This window comes from Gobius niger (assembly GCF_951799975.1).
Source record: "Gobius niger genome assembly, chromosome: 8".
Classification (NCBI taxonomy): domain Eukaryota; kingdom Metazoa; phylum Chordata; class Actinopteri; order Gobiiformes; family Gobiidae; genus Gobius; species Gobius niger.
The window spans coordinates 19,508,134-19,528,846 of record NC_136859.1 but is presented as its reverse complement, the minus strand read 5'-3'; the positions used below and the strand labels follow the sequence as shown (position 1 = coordinate 19,528,846).

General features: G+C 39.6%; 2 protein-coding genes across 4 annotated transcripts in view; one reads left to right on the top strand and one right to left on the bottom strand.

Annotated features, from left to right (window-relative positions):
• The window catches only part of eomesb (eomesodermin homolog b), a 383,568-nt gene that overhangs the window by 232,685 nt on the left and 130,170 nt on the right, over positions 1-20,713 (bottom strand). The gene's annotated exons all lie outside the window — the stretch shown is intronic.
• The window catches only part of LOC306967220 (CUB and sushi domain-containing protein 3-like), a 184,190-nt gene that overhangs the window by 101,424 nt on the left and 62,053 nt on the right, over positions 1-20,713 (top strand). For 2 of the 3 annotated variants that reach the window (XM_079562150.1, XM_079562148.1), the window contains exons 32-41: positions 1,192-1,305; positions 1,625-1,720; positions 2,707-2,910; positions 8,392-8,516; positions 8,634-8,730; positions 10,341-10,445; positions 14,171-14,289; positions 17,446-17,515; positions 19,684-19,800; positions 20,182-20,391. In XM_079562150.1, coding sequence (XP_079418276.1) covers positions 1,192-1,305; positions 1,625-1,720; positions 2,707-2,910; positions 8,392-8,516; positions 8,634-8,730; positions 10,341-10,445; positions 14,171-14,289; positions 17,446-17,515; positions 19,684-19,800; positions 20,182-20,391 — 1,257 coding nt within the window. The remainder of the gene's footprint in view (positions 1-1,191; positions 1,306-1,624; positions 1,721-2,706; positions 2,911-8,391; positions 8,517-8,633; positions 8,731-10,340; positions 10,446-14,170; positions 14,290-17,445; positions 17,516-19,683; positions 19,801-20,181; positions 20,392-20,713) is intronic. The other variant, XM_079562149.1, reaches the window with a different exon arrangement.

The following is a 20,713-nucleotide window of genomic DNA, read 5'->3' as shown; positions in this document are numbered from 1 at the left end:
ATCTTTGTGTCATTATGGCATATTGTTGGTGATGTTTAGCTTTTAACGTGCTTGTGGACATGTGTACAGGATATGACTTACATTACAAAGAAGTATTAGAGCTAGGGCTGGTTACCATTAAATTTTTTCAATGTCGGTACTTTAACCAACAGAATAATGTTAATTTATTCATTTTCCTTCCATTTAATTTCTTTTGCATTTGTATAATTTGTTTGAGATGAAACGACCAAGAAACTTTCTATAGCCTAACTACAGAAGGGTGAAAAATACGCTTTCCAAGTTTTTCGTATTAATTTCCCCCATTTTAACCATTGTTTTTTTCACATTTGTTCCCCCCAAATTTCCCATATTGAAAAAAAACAAATGTTTCCCAAATTTTTCAAATTTTGAATGTTTTTTTCTCAAAATTTCCCCCAAATTTTCAATTTTCCCCCAATTTTATCCCCCCAAATTTGTCCCAATTTTTCCACTCTTTTCCCCCATTTTTCCCACTTTATTTTCTCAATTTTCCCCCTTTTTCCCAACTCATGTTTTTCTTTTTTTCCTTCTACATTTTGAGGCTGAAAACTGTTGGGTTTTATATTTCTTTTCGGTATCTGCTTTTGATACTTAATTTTCTTTTTACCAGTCGTATATAAACCTTTTTTTTTATACCATACTTGTATCGTTTAATGGTACCCAGCCGTAGCTCTTTCCAGCAACTACACTGCACCAATGGGCTTTGAGCAAGTCCTTGTTCTGTACTTTACTATGAATTTCATCCTCTTCCTCTGTCACTGATGCTTTAGCGCTTTCCTCATAAAATTGTCACTCAGCTGGTGTAAAGCGTTGTTTTCTGCTAACCACACGCAATATCCTATCAAAGTTATAAATCTACTGAAAACCTGTCCTACACACTTTAAAACCTGTCCGAAAATGTTTCCATTTGTCATTGTAAAATAAAATTCCCTTTAAAGTCCTCAGCTGCAGTGACATTGGATCAACCTGCCCTGCGTGTTTTGGAATCTCGATTAGACATTTGTTCTCGGAAGCAAATCCAGTGCCTTCTTCCTCTGAAACCACACAAGTCACCCACAGTGCTCCACAAGTGACATTTGATGTGTCTTTTTTTAATTCCATACTTGAAGAAATGAGCTAAAATGAACTTCTTTTTTTAATCTGTTTTCCCCATGTTGTGTCTTTCTCTTACAGTGCTGTTTGGCCAGTTTGTGTTTTTCCAGACCTTGACGACTGATTTGGTTGAGATCTATGATGGCTCCTCCACAGACTCTGCCCTTCTGTCCTCCATCTATGGATCTCACTCAGGTAACTCGGGTTACTGTGACCTTCAGCGCTAATGCAACCAGCGCAGTTTTTTGTGCCATTCGGGTGCTATGCTCTGTTCTATCCAACCAAAGAGTGAAATGCACGCATGAGCCGTCAGAAAACGAGTATATTTAAACCCATTTGAAAAAAAAGTGCAAACATCGTTATTGTATTGAGCTACTTTTGTGATCGCTGTAATGTGTTCAAATAATAGCTCCCATTTTACCAGCACAGTACAAGATTTCTATACATCACCTTGAAGTCAGAGTAGCTTAACCTGAAACTGCATTAACATTTTTCTGTTTGTTGTCATCCACAGGCGAGACGTTGCCTTTGAGTTCAGGAAATAAAATAACACTCAAGTTTTCTGCAAATGGAAGTGAAACAGCAAAAGGGTTTCATTTTGTTTACCAAGGTAAAACATGTTATCTGAAAATGAAAATGAATGTGTTGTTTATTTCGTTTTTTAGTGCACTTTGTATGTAAGACTATATGTCCACTAACAATAGAAGTACTTGTTCTCTTGTTCTTCATTTTCTCTAATTGGGAACAACATGTAGAGTATTTAATAACTCAAAACGGCCAGGGATGTAAAACAGCGAAAATATGATTTATGCATACAATTACTTAGTATTATTTTATGTCATGAATAGATTATATCATATTGCTAGGTTATTGCCTTTAAGAAGCTACGTATCAAATGCATACCTATACGCACCTCAGTCACATTGCCCGACATGTTACTAAATAAATGATAGATTTGGGTAAGACAAAGGTCCCCCTATAAAACACACGGACATATCCATGTAAAAATTGATGTACAATGTTACATTTTACAGATATTGTTGACCTGTTTGAAATATATGTTCAAGTGGTAGTATTTTTAGAGGCTCACAGTTTGTTTTGGTTCCCACCTGTCTATTTCAGCTGTAGACCTTTATTTTCATCAAAAAATGTAGGCGAGGATAAAGAAAATTATTATTTTATTCAGTACTGTAGTTGATAACTTGCCAATAGTGGCACTGATTGTCATACTGATTGTTGTGGCTACAACTAGAGACTCACATGCAGAAGAATTATGTAAATTCCATAAGGGACATTTACAGTAATGGTTTTAATTTGGAGACATCATTTTACAGGCGAGTGAATCAAAATGACCTACTTCAGTAAAGGGTTAAACAAAACAGAGTTTGAAGGCATACAAAAAAGGTTAAGGACAGAGTTAGGTTCTTTTTCTTTTGTACAATCCTGTTTTTACATGAATAAAACAAACAAACTATAATAGTGCAAAGGAAATTCTGTCAACTAAACGAATAGTTAAAAGAGCTTATTTTTCTCAGTGCTGCTGTTCTTTGGCCACCTTTGCACTCCTGACTCCTGCTCCTTATCTCTCCCTTGTAGCTGTTCCCAGGACCAGTGCCTCACAGTGCAACTCAGTGCCTGAACCGCGGTTTGGGAAGCGGATCGGGAACGACTTTGGCACCGGCATGGCTGTGCTCTTTGAGTGTAATCCAGGCTACACGCTGCACGGAGCCACTGCCATCAGGTGTGAGGCCGTGCCCAACGCGCTGGCCCAGTGGAACGGCACCGTGCCCACATGTGTCGGTGAGCATCCTCCAGTTTTACTACTCGAACACACTCTAACGAGGAGAGCAGGTGCACCCAGGTTTAGTTTTCCTCTCTTTCAGAAGCTGTCATGTCTGTGCTTTTTGTGTTCTTTTGTATGTAAATTTATGCATGCATTTTCCTACAACTGAACAGCACACAAAAGAGGGAAATATTGAAGCAGATGCAAATTGTTTAAGCACAGAGATGTTTACTTTATGTGTGTGCATGCCAGATGATTGTAGATAATGTTTTGAACAACCAGAAAAGGTAGAGAAAAAAAGAAAGGCGAAATTTAAAAAGAAAAGAAAAGATAATCCTTAAAACACATTTCTGGTTACAAACTGAAGTTGGCTGCCACAAGGGCATATGGGTATAATCTTAAGGAGGTCTAAACTGATTATAATAGAAGACAACATTTGATCCTCTTTATTGTCTGTTCAAATTTAGAGACTCAATTTAAAGTCATGAATTTTATTTGCTCACATTGTTTTTCATGCATTCGAGCATAATATTTGTTTATTAGTTTATTTGACAGGGACAGTACACATTAATGAACATTTCTGTAAATGTGTCAGTTTTAGCAGCAATGCTAGTTTTCTACAGTTGTTGAAAACTACAAAATGTAAAACATATAGAAAATTTGATAGTCTGCGGCTGTAGTTCTCAACTGTTGTAGCTTCTGGACCCACTTTCAATGTATCATGGCAAAATACAAAAGGCACCTGCTTCCTAACAGGTACAGGTGCGATTGAGAGGTCGAGCATAATGCTCGTCAAACTTAAAAGAAAAGAATCTCCCGCACACTGTCTATCATGCAAAAAGTGAGAATCATTTACAGGTGCAACGTTTCGGTAACTAGGCTTGTTCAGGCAGAATCCTGCCTCATCCATTCTACAATATACACATAACAACATCTGGCGGTTTGACAAGCAATTCAAATTATCCAGTCAGACCCACTAAAAATGATTCTTCGACCCACTTTCAGGTCCCAATCCACGTGCAGAGAACCGCTGGTCTGCAGTGTATTATGTGATCAATAACAACTCATGCACTTGGCAAACATTCACCTGCGCCATATGCCGGCTTTGCTTTTACATGTTTGCTCTACTTTCTGAAATGCAGTGTTTTTTCCTACAAATCCTCAGTTGGGCTCCTCATCCTTCTCTGTTTATGTTCTGGCACTGGAAACCACAGCCCATTTCACCTTGTAAAAAAAAAGCCCCTGAATCATTTATACATGCGCCATCTGCTTTAAGTATCATCTTATCATTACATGCATTTTGGCAACCATATGTACATTAGACATGCAAGCCTGGATTTGTTTGCATAAATATTAATGAAAAAAATCCACACTTTTTTATGCATGGCTACACTTTACATCACGCAGTTATTTCAAGGGGCGAACTATTGTCACACAAATCCCACATGACAATGGGATATCGAGAAGTATCGCGAGGATAGTGGAAAAGCCAGGGCATGTTTACCCATTAGTCACATTCTGTCGACAAAGTTGAAGTCTCAGATGTTTGACAAAGTAAAAACTTCAAAAGTGAGTGACGGAAAGGTGAGAAAACTACAACTCCACTGGTGTACGACGGGTATGTTTTGGATAGCGCCTACTTAAGAATCCGTGTAAAAATAAATGCATCATATTTGTATGCAAGGTCCAATATGACGCCTACACAGTTGTTCGAAAGGGCATAAACTTGGTGTCAAACAGACTCCCACCTGTCTACCTCAGGAAGATAAAGAAGTACACAAGCAGTAAGAAAAGATCTATGGAAAGCCAGGCCCGATGCCAAACAGCAAATTCAGGGTTCATGCAAGTTTACTGCCAAGTGTTGAGGGAATAGAAGTGGCACACACGCTCCGATTTTAAACACACTGATTTTTATCTGGAGATTCAATCTGGCCTCAGCTTCTCTCTCGCTCTCACTCTCCCAGAGGCTGTGCGCTCTGGAATAATGCATATATATAGTAGTTTTATGGCAGTTTCCACAAAAACACTATGCTCAATTACCCAGGTCTTGTTTACAGGAGATGACGGCATTACACCCTGCTTACATTTGAAATACCTCCTTGCACTGGGTTGTATTGTTGTTTTGTGTGATTGCCAAAGACAAATGAATTAAATTTAGCGCTGAACATCCTATTGTGATTTAATTAGTGTAGACTGAATGGTTGCGTAATGTTTGGAGTAGCTGTGCAGTGGTTTTTGTGCAATACTTTGCTTGAATGGATGCATACCGTAGCTAATTTACTTCTTGACTGGATATGAATTGGATTGTGCTATGTTAATCATTCCTACATGAAATAATGTGTGGCCATTAGTGCATTCGTCTGGTGCAATCCATTTTGATTGTCTGCAACAATCTTCAATAGGTAGATTTGAACTATGTTTAAGAATGATGACACATTGGAACGGGCAAGGTAGACACATGCTAACCATAACAGTCGGGCTGCGCAATTTTGAAAAAGCATCTACACTAATCGCGTTTTTATTATATTTGCTATATATGCTTTGAACTTACATGCAGTTCACTGTGCACTGAGAAGTATGAAGCATTTGAGAAATATTAACTGCTTAATTAATCACATGAATTTCAGAAGTTGTTGTAAAGGTCTTCCGCCTTGAGACAGGATATGTTGTCCTGCCTAAAGCAATTAATTGTGCATTGAATAACAGATGTTTATTGTTTGTGTTAGTGATGAGATGTATTTAATTATTCCACATCTGTTCAGTTTGAAAGCCCAGAAAGGTTTCAAACAGTTAAATTGATAATAGGCAAAGCAACTTTATTTATACAGAGCATTTCGTACACAAGGCAACTCAATGCACCTTACAAAAGAAGATATGCAAAATTACAATCAGGTTAAAGTTAAGGCAAAGCACATTCACTTGTTGGAATTTTTTCTTGGGTAGGGGAGGGACGCCCACCTACTCCCCACCACGGGGAGTCGAGAAAATGTCATGAACGCAGATGCATTGGGTCGTCCTTCAAATGAATGTTTAATCACGCAGCCTCAGATTAGATAGATAGAAGATCTTTATTTATATAGAAGAAAAGCTTTATTCACAGACATAGTCACAAAGTGCTTTACATGAGACAATTGTGCATTCACTCCATACTCGGTGGTGATAAGCCACGTTTTTTGCTTCAGTTTCCCCTGGAGGAGACTGACAGACAGCTGCGCCAACGGTCCCTCTGACCACCACCAATGATGAATGATGATGTGTGTGCGTATTCACGCAACCACATCATCATTCATCCTGGCCTATTGTACATGATTTAGTGGTAGGGGAAACTGGAGTACCCGGAGGCAACCTATGCATACATGGGGAGAACATGCAAACTCCACACAGAAAGGCCCCGCCCAGGTGGGAATCGAACCCAGACCTTCCAGCTATGAAGCGAGAGCGCTAACCGCTGCGCTACCATGCCGACAGACAGACAGACAGACAGACAGACAGATAGACAGATAGATAGACAGACAGATAGATAGATAGATAGATAGATAGATAGATAGATAGATAGATAGACAGACAGACAGACAGACAGACAGACAGACAGACAGACAGACAGACAGACAGACAGACAGACAGACAGACAGACAGACAGACAGACAGACAGACAGACAGACAGACAGACAGATAGATAGATAGATAGATAGATAGATAGATAGATAGATAGATAGATAGATAGATAGATAGATAGATAGATAGATAGATAGATAGATAGATAGATAGATTGATATAGATAACACATTTACATCAACAATGATCATTATGTTGCCCCAGCAGATCTAATCTTCTCTGGTTTAGCTCTGTACAGTATTTTAACTTATTTTTAACATGTTGATGCAGCAATTTTCAGATTAAAGATTAATTGATTCCACCTCTTATCTAAGCGGCATTTTCCACTTCTATTTTTTCATTCATTTGCGGGTCTTCACAGTCAAGTGTTTGTGAGGGGAAGTATGCTGTGCCTCCTGTAGATTTTGCATGTGTGGCGTGATATAAATTCACAGATTGTGTGATGATTCACCCTGAGAAATCCCACACTGTTGGCGCAAACATTTCTGAGGTGACGACAAGTAAACAGTGTCGCACTGAGCTTGTTTTGAAACAGTGGATTTAGTCTTCCATCCTACAGCGGCCAATTAAAGTGTGGGAGTGTGCAGTGAGGCCATGTCCACCAGCCTCCTCAGAGCCACAAGAGCTACTCTTGGGTCACGCCCTGCGGGGGAGGCTCCTCACGGGTCAGTTATGCAGCATGTATCGAGTGACTATGGAGACAATGAGAGGAAAGCCTGTATTATTGTGTGTAAAGGACATTAAGTAACTCTTGGCAAATCTTTTAGTTCTTTATCTGCTTCTTAGGAATTAACTCAACATATATCTTTAACATATATCTAACAGAAATCTTTCAGTACATCCACAAGCGTCTTCTTTTCCTCTTCACGTCCAGGGCACCACTTTCTGTTCCTCGGACACACTCTTTCTTTGTCTCCCAAAGATTGTGACGTTCACAAACTTTTCCCTCCTCAGACAATTATTTAAAAATATTGCTTTAAGTTAATTCTATGATACCTGAGCTCTTTAAACATAATTAAAAGTCCTGCTCATAACATCAGTCCAAATGTGTATCTCATTAAGTGTCTCGTTCCTACACTGCCCACCCACACTCGCTCTGACATATGAGCCTGCTGCAGATTGAGATAGGTGAGACGTGTCCATGCTCTTATGAATGTCGTGATTTCTTATCTCACTGCTCAATTACATTAACTTTGAGAGCTCAGGGGCTCAGAGGACCTGTTAAATTATAGCCAAATGGTGCAGCACTTCTTTGCCTGTTGCCAAGACATTGGACTCATGTTGCTGTGAACAAAAGCAGACAAAGTGAAAATCCTCTGCTTCTATTTCTTCTAATCAGCATGTGAAAGAAATATAGTGCACTGTGTTGAGCGCAGTGTGTATAGTAATGTTAAGTCACTTTCTAGAAATGGGCTTGTCTGTTTGTGCAGGCTTTGGATAACACAAACAGAATATTGGATCCAGTAGTCCTATTATTTATGATAGACAGTCATATTATAATAAATGTAATTTAGAAAAAATGCGAATGAGTTTTCTGACCTTGGCTAAATGTCTGATTAAAAAGAGAACATGAATTTGTCTTGTCTAAATGCATTATACAGTAGGAGTTGTTAAGAAAACTAAAAGGCAATTTGTAAATGTTCACTGATGCCTTCCTTATTAATTAAACAGTGGTTTCGGTGGTGATTTGTTTCCCCTGTAGACTATGTGACAAAACTGTAAAGCTGAATGCAAGGCTTACTTTGGGGAAATCAATGCCAACTGGCACAATATGAAACTAATAAACTTAATGTTAGCTGATGTAGATGTTGCATAATAATACTTCAGGACTAAAAGTAAATGTATGCTTTGTTTATGTTTTCAAATGCTTGTTCCTTCTGTAGTGCCATGTGGTGGAGTGATGACTGGGCGCAGAGGCACCATACTCTCTCCGGGATATCCTGAACCGTACGCAAACTATCTCAACTGTGCCTGGAAAATTACAGTCCCAGAAGGAGCTGGTATACAAGTAAGTGTGAAGTGGAGAATTCGAAATAAATGAAATAAGTAACTTGTACCAGTGTAGTTCGTTTTAAACTTAAGTGCTTCTATTTACCAAAGTTTTCTCTGCATTTTACACGTTAAGATTCAAGTTGTGACCTTTGCTACCGAGCACAACTGGGACTCCTTGGACTTTTTCGATGGGGTCGATGGCAACGCTCCAAGGCTCGGCAGCTACTCAGGTAAAACTGATACAAGGGGAATCACGGTTGTGAAGTCCCGCCTGAGTTTCAATCAAACGTCACAAGGTCCCAGCCTCAGACAGATGTTGTGATGGAGCTGATGACATTTGGCATGTCCTTTGAGAACAGCATCCACAATCAGTCAGGGGGAAGTCAAGCAGGAGAAGAAACCTCTGCCACCTATCTGCAGTATAAATCTTCATAATTTAGGCCCTGTTTCAATCTGCAACTTTCCAAGTGTCAGGGCGCCTCGGGGGTCCTGCTAATCAAATGCGCACCCCTGCCACAGAGCTACCAGCGCGAACAGGCCATCCAAGAACTTGGTGGCGAGTCCCTGTGAAAGAGGAGCCGCTTTAGCATAATGACTCCCATTTGGAACAATCAGTTTTACGAGGCGAAATGTCACTTTCCTCAAGTGCTGAACATCTCAATTTGGAAATAAACTTTGCAAATGTGTTGTAAGTGGAGAAGCGCGTCATGCAGTGAGGTTGTGACATTTTAAATAGTGCATAAACCTGTTGGTGCCTATCCCAGCAACTATGGACTTTAGATGGGCACAACGTTAACATTTACAGATGGTTGCAGGGCAGACACATGAAACTGACTGACATTCATCCGTTCTTAATCACAATATTATGAAACATGTATTTAATTTACCTAGGCATTTTAACCTGATCAGTTCCCCCTTTCCTTGCATGACCTCGTAACCCCCACCTTAAAGGGGCTAGATGCAAGTTAGTCATTTTATACTCACTACTGCCACCTCTGGTCTTATGCGTTATTGCACCTTCTATGTAAAGCTCGTGCATGACGGCACTTCAGACCCGAATGAACACCTTTTTGAGTGACAGTGCTGGATTTTAGAGGCAGTTGTGGTTAATAGGTCTGAGCTCATTCTACACATTAGGACATGGCTGGAACATGTAGGGGGAGGAAAATACTTAGTTTTAACATTTTTAAACTCTGTATAGTCCCTTTAACCGAGTACACTATGGGCCAGTGTAAGACCTACAAAGCTTATCTAAATGGAGCTTTTTCCTCGCACTGTTGCTGTGTTGTCGTCACTTTTTTGACACTTTTTCCATCACTTTTTCCATCGCTTTTTTGTTGGGTTTCGGTCACTTTTTTGACACATTTTCGTGGCTTTTTGTCACTTTTTTCTTTCTTTTTTGTGTGTGTTTTTTTCACTTTTTTGTTCCTCTTTTTTTGACTTTTTTGTCACACATTTTTCTCACTTTTTCATCACGTTTTTGTTGCTCTTTTGTTGTTGCATTTTCATCTTTATTTTGGTCTCATTTTTGTCGCTATTTTGCAACTTTTTTCCAACAAGCTTTTAGATTTGGGTCAAGCCAAACTGGTGAAAATGGGCCCAGTTCAGGTGGGGGTTAAGAGGTTAAATATACTTCCCAAAAGTTTTCCTGCATGCAAACATTCAAAACTCAAAGTCAGCTTGTTCTTTCCTTAAACATGAATATTAAAAACCTTGATATTCTCAATGGCCTGAGAAACCCAAACGGCACCTTGACATTATTCATTATTCAAATCGGTCTTTTCCAAGTTTTGACAGTGCCCTTCCAGAGCTAATTTCCTGTGCATATTATTTATTAAAGGTACAACCATTCCCCAACTGCTGAACAGCACCTCCAACAACCTGTACCTGACCTTCCAGTCGGACATCAGCGTGTCTGCCGCGGGCTTCCACCTGGAGTACACAGGTATGAGGAGAGACGGACTGTCAGCTCGTCCAACGTCACTCTGTCCAAACGTGTCTGTCTCCCGTTGGCTTCCAGCTGCTGCTCTCCCCCCCCCCACACTAAACAAGAGGGACAGCTGCTCAGGGTGGTGCAGTCAGGCACACATACATGGACAAAGAAGTTAAATAGAACAACGAACTTTAAACATTTAGCGTGTCGCTTCAAGACATCATTTCAACACTTCCTCTTGAGGGCATCCAACCTTCTTTGCCGCAGCAGCAAATGTCGTATTTTCAATCTAATCATCTCAATCATTTTATAACCACTGGGGTTGCAAGCATAAAGCCGATATTTTATCTTAAAGCAAGTCACTGCGGTCAGACTAGTTGGAATTTCACAAAATGCAAAAGAAACGGCAGCCTATAAATGCCCCAATTTCATCATTATCAAAGCATTCAAGTATGCCATGTTAGATGTTGGAAATCAAGCCGGAGAGTGCAATACCCCTGTACAATTATAGCGCTGCACGTTATTGAATTTGCGACAGGCACAAAAGATACCCCGCTGAACCAAATCAAGGATGTAGCCTCGCTTTCTAAAACACCGCTTCAGCGCGAACCAGAGACGACATGAGCCGTGCTGTCGCGTATCCGTCTCCTGTCAGCTCCCTCAGTCTGAGAGCGTCACGTCAGCGCTGAACAAGCCTTCACAGCCGTAACCGTCGCAGTCGGAGTCCCATTTCCCAAACACCCCTGTCTTTTCCCTTGCAATGGCTCTATCATTGCGTCTGCCTCGGCCTTTTCTTCAGACTAAGCCACCCCACACCCCCCACCCCCGTGATCGCTACCCACTGCTGAGAATAACTCCAGCGCTGTGTCTCGCTGCGAGCTCTTTTGTGCAAACTACACACCTTGATGTTTTTTCTACCTGCATGTTTGCTGCTGACACTTTTATAGACAATACATGCATTAAGACTTAGCACTTAGGATGTACGACGTGTGTAGTAAACATCAGCAGCTGTAATCTTAGGCACTTTATATTGTATTCCTGGAAATGGCTTGTGTTGACAATATATCTATTACTGCATCTTCTCTGCCGATGCATTTGAGGACAACGTTAAGAGGAGGCTCCAGGGACAGTCACACAGCTACCCATCTGTTTCCTTTAAGTGACTGCAGTCCATTGAGACCAGTCTAGGATGTCCTTTCCACCAATACAGATTATTGCTCAATTTATTTCACTGACAGTCCATTGACTGTAGCTGCAGTTGTACATTTATAGCCGTGACTAACATCCCACAATCCACACGAGTAATGTATTAATTATCATGTGAAACAGCTTTATAATTAGAATGGATGGGCCTTTATTGTGAATTCCTAAGAACTCAAATGAATACGCATTCTGTTTGATTCTTTGCTGTAAATCCCACAGGCTACACATTTTATATACTTTTTATGTTTTTAATAAATAAGTTCTTTACTGAGTTGTATCCTCAGTTGACTTGTAAGTTGTAAGGACACAGCGTACTTTTAGCGAAAGCTGCTTGCATCCCTGCACACCATATTACATAAGACCAGTGAAAAACATTTCGGCAAAGTTTCACTGACCCCATCATTTTGGTTCTTGATTATATATTTGAACTTGAACATGGGGTTTGTCGATGTAATTTTGTGGATATGCCTTTTAGCAGCCAGTCCCCAGTCCCCTCTGGGTACAACTCCTGTATCTCCCACTACTTTCCCATCAAGTCGAGTGGCCCCAAAGCAGCGTCTGAGACCAACCGCTAGCATCACTCTTTTACTCCAGCTCACTCCAGCGGGCACAAACACACACATTACACATACAGGAATTTGCAGGTATGGCAAAGCCTTAATTGGCCTGAGTGATGTGATAGCAGCTTTGCCCAGTTTGAAAATATCAGCTCTGTTTGATAAGGACGGGCTCTTTTCCAAAATGACTGTCCTGCAGGAGGCTGTGGGTGTTCACCTTTTCACAGCGGGATGAAAAGAGCTCTTGCCAAAATGTGTATCCTGACAGTTTGACTGCTATCCCTCTGTATCTCTAAGGGAAACTGAGCCATCTGTTAGCCAGCAAGCACACTTACCAAGAGCAAAGTACAAAATGCATGCAAATTAGTTTTTATGTGGCTTCTCTTTCCTGTTTTTCAACACAAAATGCCTATGCATGTTTTATACTAAACTAATTAAAACTAGCACAATAAACTTATATTTGACTCATATTTGTGTAAAATAATTGTATTATATTTATGATTTGTCGCACACACAAAAAAAGACCACTTAATCCACCTACGCCTGAAATGTGTGTTTCAATTTTTTCCCTTAATTTAATATTTAAATAACATTCACACTTTTAATTTTGTATCTTTAACTGTGGGAGTTATATGAATTCTTGACTGTACACATGAATTATTTATTTTTATTCTTGTGTTGTCTTAAAATAATAATACGAAAATAAGCATTATTAAGTTCTAAGAATAACTAGAAATGCAATGGCTGCGCCATTGCGATTGACTGCGGAATTGCGGGAAGCGAATGCAGAAATTGCATAAATTGCTTAATTTGCATAATCTAATTTGCATAAAGTGGTAAAATGCATAAAGTGGTAAAATGCATGAATGGGTTAATTTGCATAAACTCTTAAGTTGCATAAACGTTTATATTCCATAAACTGGTCAAACTGTTGAAAGTGCTTGATTGGCAGAAGCTGCACAAATGGCTGAAAGGCCTGGAGTCTCCCGATTGGCTGAATTCCCCCATACACACCAATGCAAAAATTTCAAACTCTGGTATAAAAAAACTGGAAAACTGCAGAAGGACGATTTTTCCTCAAAACCCACAAGTTGCATAAGCTGAACATGCACAAAGTGCAGAAATTGCAGAAAATGCAGAAAAAAGTGCAGAAAAGCATGGATTTGCGGCAGCCCCATTATAAGTCAATGGGAAAAATCTCCGACATTTTGGCCGATTGCGGAAAAACCGTAAATTGCAGAAGTCCCAAAAGTAATAGCACCCTTCTCCTCAACATGCGGAACATTTTGATGCATAACTTGCATAAATTGCACAAAGCATGAAGGTGCTGAAAGCTCTAGAAAATCAGGAAAAAGATGGAAGAGGAATAATAATAAAGAACATGAAAACCAATAATTGACTGCGGAAGAATTCCGCAGTCAATCAATAAACCACGAATAGGCAAACATTTTTATTTTTAAATCATACAGATTATTTTTTTCACTGCTATTAGAACTAGTAAATGTGCAGTCCATTATAAGCCATTGAACACATTAGCCTTAAGCCACTCGGTATGAGCCTGTGAGCTCCTGCAACGCGCCGCTGTAAACACTTTGTTCCTACAGAGCTCACTGCTTCTGTCAAGTAACACTTGAGGGATGGCTTTGTAATTTCACACTGATTGCTTCAGATCACCGTTGGAAAAGATTTTGAGATTAAAGCCATGAGAAGAAAAGGGCTTTGTTTCTTGGCCCAGTTTCTTAATTTTATGATGGAGACAGACACAAATAAAGGCCTCTTGATACGCCATCTAATTAGGAAATGATAGGGCATGAATCACACTAGAAATTACCTGTACAATTATTTTTCATTGAATTCAGGTAGTAGCAGACTACAAGACCATTTATGTGAGAGGGAAATGAACACTTATGTCTGGAGTGCGGCTGTAACAGGAGACTAATGGCTGTCTGCACTTGTGTGTTGTGACTCTTTCCTAAGCAATAGGTTTAGATTCGTGCCCAGAGCCGCTACCTCCCAGTAACGGGCAGAGGGTCGGGGACCGCTTCACCGTGGGCGACATGGTGTCCTTCCAGTGCAGTCAAGGCTACACTATACAGGTATCAATCACTAACTCTGTGTTGTTACAAATCAAGGGTTTGTAAAGTAAAAAGTAAAAAGTCTTTTGCTTTTTACTTTATACATTTTTTGAGGTGGTTTGCTGATAAGCCATGTGTTGGCAAAGCCACACTGTCCAACTAAAAGGAACACTTTAAATAACTAGAAATGCAATGGCTGCGCCATTGCGATTGACTGCGGAAATGCGGGAAGCGAATGCAGAAATTGCATAAACTGTTCAAAAATTGCTTAATTTGCATAAACTAATTTGCATAAACTGGTAAAATGCATAAAATGTCATGTTGCATAAACTGCATAAAGTGGTAAAATGCATGAATGGGTTAATTTGCATAAATTATGTAAATTGCATAAAGTCTTTAAAATTGATCAATCCTAAATGGCATAAACTCTTCAGTTGCATAAACGCTTTAAAATGCATAAAGTGATTAATTTGCATAAATTGTTAATATTGCATAAACGGTTTATATTCCATAAACTGGTCAAACTGTTGAAAGTGCTTGATTGGCAGAAGCTGCACAAATGGCTGAAAGGCCTGGAGTCTCCCCATTGGCTGGATTCCCCCATACACACCAATGCAAAAATTTCAAACTCTCGTATAAAAAACTGGAAAACTGCAGAAGGCCAATTTTTTCTCAAAACCCACAAGTTGCATAAGCTGAACATGCACAAAGTGCAGAAATTGCATAAAATGCAGAAAAAGGTGCAGAAAAGCATGGATTTGCGGCAGCCCCATTATAAGTCAATGGGAAAAATCTCCGACATTTTGGCCGATTGCAGAAAAAACGTAAATTGCAGAAGTCTCAAAAGTAATAGCACCCTTCTCCTCAACATGCGGAACGTTTTGATGCATAACTTGCATAAATTGCACAAAGCATGAAGGTGCTGAAAGCTGGAGAAAATCGGGAAAAAGATGGAAGAGGAATAATAATAAAGAACATGAAAACCAATAATTGACTGCGGAAGAATTCCGCAGTCAATCAATAATAAATCTACAAAACAATACAAAACATGCTTCGAATGCTCATATAGACGCTGACAACGCTATTTTTTCCGTATGTGTTATCAAAATAATACATTTGGAACAGCATCTCCATGGAAACAGGCCGGCCATGTCCCGCTTCCATTAAAGTTATGAGTCAGGCCTGAGGAGAGCCAAGTTTGCTGACTGTAAAAATGTATGTTTTTTATGTATTTTACGGCAGTACAAACTCTCAAAGAAATAAATGCTTTATTTTCTATTCATTGGATGGATTGTTTGCTAGTATGGCCTCCCAGTGTATTATATCTGTTTCCACATTTAATATGCATTTTGTGGTTTATTTTGACATTTAAATGGTTTCTTACAATTTCCAGATGCCTAGGTTTGTAATTTTCCTCCCGCCGTCTCAAAATAACCGAGTATTAACCACAACAATTGAGACATTATGATTTAGGCTCTTTGGAAACTGTGTCCTCAGCATCCCCTGTGCAGCCACACTCTAATCTGTGCAGAATTCTGCATCTTGATTTACAAGTCTAATACGGCATAAACTGTGTGTTCGTGCATTTGTGTCAGTTACAAAGCAGCTTAAACTTATTTCTATCTTCTCTGAGTACATAGCTGTAGCTGTAGCATTCGGAGCACCAGCCAAGGCCATAGGCAAGGGATTGTGTTAACGGTTGCCTCTCTAATCCCACACAGATTTTTTTTTTACGGGCTCGAGTGTTCACTTCCTTTTACACAGGACCGACCAGCAAACGTCTTTTAAACATCTTGAGGCTTAGAGTGAGAACAGCAGAAATGGACTGGAGGCCGTTGTAGACTCCACTCACTGGATTAGTCCTTTGAACTATGTTTTCCATATCTTTGATTAGCTGGGAAAAAGATACTCAGTGCTACAGCATACATATACAGCACATAGAGGTAAGGATCGCAGAAAGTTATAATATTTTATATTTTTCATACCGTATTTTCCAGATATTTGACACCAGCCAAAAAATGCAAAATGAAGAAGAACATAATAAACATATACAAGTCGCACCATTTGCAGCTACCTGGGCATGGAGGCGTAACTGCACCATTTACAAGCCTCTCCCGGCAGCACGTTGTTCAAGCTCTCATTTGCGAACTCGTTCCTCTAGCTGTGGCCATCTAGCTTTTTGCCACAATTACCTTTTTTGGTTTTCTTCATTGTGGTAAAAGTAACCACCGCTTTTCGCCAGTCCCTCACAAGTTTCTCGCTCACTCCAAACTTTCTTTCTGCTGCTCGATTACCGTTTTTTAAATCTTCTATGGTACAGGAGTGGCAGATACTGGTACGCAGCGGCTGTCAGTGTGAAAATAACAAACATGTGAGATTACATATTTTTTATATATAAGTCGCACCCCCAGCCAAACAATGAAAAAAATACATTAGTTATTTATTTTTTTATAGTTACTTGCATTGCATTACTATTTACTCTTGGAAGTATAAAGCAATAGCTAATTGTGGATATGCAGATGATGTCACAACACGGCAAAAGTATAACAGAAGTGTCAACTTTGAGTTTTAAAATGCAACACTCTGCAACACACTTTTTGTTTTGACACTCAGCCCTGAATTTGACCCCTGAGGAAACCTTGAACCTTGAGGGCTCAAATGAACAAATTATTCTCATGGCTATAATTCGGTGTGGTTGGTTTACATACATATATATACTAATATATACCCCTTAACACACACCGTTCCAGCCAAATAATTAATTATTCCGTATTTCTTTTCTTTTCATTTGTAGAAAACAATTGTTGAAACCTTCATATGAATATTTTACAACTACCTTGGCAGATATCCAACAGCAACGTCTGGGTATTTGTGTTGTTTTGTTCTCTGAGGCAGTGGTACAACCCTCACTTGTCAGATCACAGGTGGTACTCCCCGGCTTCCAGCAAAAAGCCCCTGTCTCACTCTAAATTCCATCAAATATTTAAACAGAAGACCTTAAGATGTTTTTTCTTTTTTTTTTTTATTCCCCAATATGGACTTATGGACTAAGTCGAAAGATCCACTGAGCTCACATTAAATCTGCCTTCACACCTGTTGTTTCGATCTTCCCTTGTTTTTGCTTCATTATTGTCTAAACCCTTTTATAATGTCTTTTTTTGTTATTTTTCTGACCAGGGAAACGCATACATCACTTGCATGCCTGGCCCTGTGAGGAGGTGGAACTACCCAGTGCCTCTCTGTTTAGGTAATGTATGACTGATATTTCCTATTGAGTATATTAATGGTGTAGATCAGTGGTTGTCAAACAATAGTAAACACAACCTATGTCTTTCTAAGGTGGCGCTCAAAAAGTAGCCACAGATGTAGCATCGACAATAACATGCAGCATCACTCTCACCCCGATCTTTCATTGGTATTTTTGTGCAGTAAGAACTTCAGACACACACAGCTCGAACACATTGATCAATGCTGATACATAGGCCCTGTTATTGTATTAAGAAAGCTGAAGCTTCTATTGTAAGTAAAGAAAACAGGGCAATGGTGGACTTTGCAAGCTTTGCAGGCTGGGGATTATGAATTTTCTTTCCCCTTCAATCAATACGGCTTTCTGCAATTTCAGGCTATTGTCTGATTCCTTATAGCGCCTGATGAGCCCCCAGCTTTTGCCAGCACCTTATGTGATTTTGATTGGCACTGTGATACAATTCAGAGATTACCAAAGCTCCACTTTGCTTTTGTAATACGTTCCCTTTCTGTAGGCCCAAATCACGTATGTGTAAGAATCCACACACCCTGGATAGCCCAGGCATGCTTTGTATTGCAAGGAAGGCTTACACACTCTTCACGTAAATGTAGTGTCCCTATGGGTTTCACAGTTCACTGAAGGCATAAATCTAGGCTTTAGTGTTGACAAGTTTGTTTGCTGGACTTCCACTTTTGCTCATTTGTAGTACATGCACTCAGCCCAGCACCCTTCTCTCTATGTTGCCTTAATAGCTGATAAACTCACTTCAAAGTATATGCCTGCTGGAGTGCAAGCGCCATAACATCATCATAAGTATCTGTCCACTCGTCTCCCTTTTTCAAATTCATGCACAAAGAGGTTGCGCCGCTACAAAACTGCCAGCTAAATTAAATCATGGCAGAAAGCTGTTGTGTTTGAGGGGTTGTACATTTACGACAGTCATACATTCTTTGTATTTGGTGCATAAATTCACCTGAAACCTATGGCTTTACTGTGATCTTTATGGTGGCTGTAGCTGTGTATGTTTTGGAATAGCAGCATACTGTAAAATAATCAGGTCATATAAGCCATAATTATATGGTTTATAGACCCTAGACCTAAGGATAAAAATGTCAGAGAAACGTACTGTTGATTTGCAGGAGTCAGGTTATCTATTTTTAAAGAACATATACTGTATATGTACACAACTGTAATAGCCAAGGTTAGAAAAGCCAAACTCCGAGGCTTTGGTGGTGACAGAAAAGATCTATAGATATACCCAAATAAAATGACAAATGAAGTTGCTTGGAATAAGTGAAAATGATGCTGAATATAATGTTAGATGGAGCAGGTTATTTTTTTGTGTTATCCTCTCAAAGAGAACATTAATTTAAAAAAAACAAGGGAAGATATTTTATGAGGTAAATCTGTTGTAGGTAATACATCATAGCAATGGGTAAAGTACCGGCTAATATCTAGCGCATCAATGTTGATTTAAGGCACAATGTAGCACAACTTTCCAATCAATCTTGCAAATCAATAACCAAAATCAACACTCTGTGCTCTGTTTTACCTTGCCTTCTATTCTAATAGACAAACATGGCAGAACATGCACTGTAATAAGAACATTTAGTGGACAATATATATTAGATTATGTGCGCAATCTTTCAATGTTTGTTTGCAAATTATAAAGCTGTTGCACTTCTGAAGGGCAGTTCAGTCCAGAAGCAGAAATCATGGCCTGATGGGAAAAGAACATGTTTTTTTCCAGTCCTTACATTGTTATCTTTATAAAGAAAGTGTTGCTTGAAGATTGGGTTGGTTGCTTGGTTAATTTGTTTATCAAGAGCAATTCACACTGCCGAGGTGTGAAAACCATAGCCACGGTTAAACTCACATAAAGCAGCATGCATGTTGTGGTCCACACAAACACCACTGCCATCACCTGCAGAGTAAGCACCCACTTGTACCACTTTATTTCTCACCCATGAACAAACCCTCTTCAGTCCACATATAGTACTGTTCATAGACACATTTTCTGAGCCATAGTTGACTTGAAACACACACAATAACTGTTTGTACTTTAACCTCTCCACATGTGATTGCTGTTGCTGTATTTTTCTCGCCGAGCTAATGTAAGGTGACTGTTGAAAGTGACATGTTATTTCTCATTGGCTGGTCCCCTATAGCTCAATGCGGGGGCTCCATGACAGACTTCAGTGGTGTTATCCTCAGCCCGGGCTTTCCAGGGAATTACCAGAGCAGCCTGGACTGTAGCTGGAGAGTTCAGCTCCCTATTGGCTTTGGTACGTCTTTCTTACCCGTAATTGTTCTATATATACTGTATACTGGGCATAGGTCTTAGAAGGGATCCGCAATGTACAAAGATTCACATTATTGAGAAAAATATATACTGTCTGACATTCGCATGCTGTTTCATTGTCACAAAAAATCTTGCACGTCACCTGCTAAAAGTGATATATATGTTAATTAGTGAAGTCATAGGTTCAGCAGTTTCCTAATGGTTTACAACTCTTTAGTCTGATACGCTGTGAGATACTTTTTTATCCCCTTTTCTCAAATGGTGATAAAAAAGGGCTGTAATAATTAGATCTCGAAAAACCTTACCCACTGCGACGTGTGGACTTAATTTATTGTCATCTCCCTCTTGCTTTGACGTGTCGTAGGTATCCATTTGCAGTTCCTGAACTTCACCACGGAGCCGGTCCATGATTACCTGGAGGTGCGCAGCGGGAGCCTGGAGACGGGGACAGTGATTGATCGCTTCAGCGGCTCGGTGATGCCCAACTCTCTGTTTAGCACCACCCACGAGACCACTCTGTTCTTCCACAGCGACTATTCACAGAACAAGCCCGGCTTCCACATCATATACCAGGGTAAGTACACACAGGACACACCAGTAGGAATGAGCAGATGTCTTTACATTTCAGGAGCCTTTTACAAATGAGAATAATGGAGGCTGAAGTTTTTAGAAATGGGTAATAACAGATGGTTTGAAAATGCACCTTTTCACTAAACAATGGCTGTAAAAAATAATCTGATTAGAAATTGTTATTCATCAATCAACTCATTCTAACCACTGGAGGGAATTTTCTTGGGAGATTGTAAATCAATACTTTAAAACACCTAATATGCATAAGAAAAATAAGAACGCTGATTGTTGGAGAAACTGTGGAGAACAACAAAATGTTGGAAACA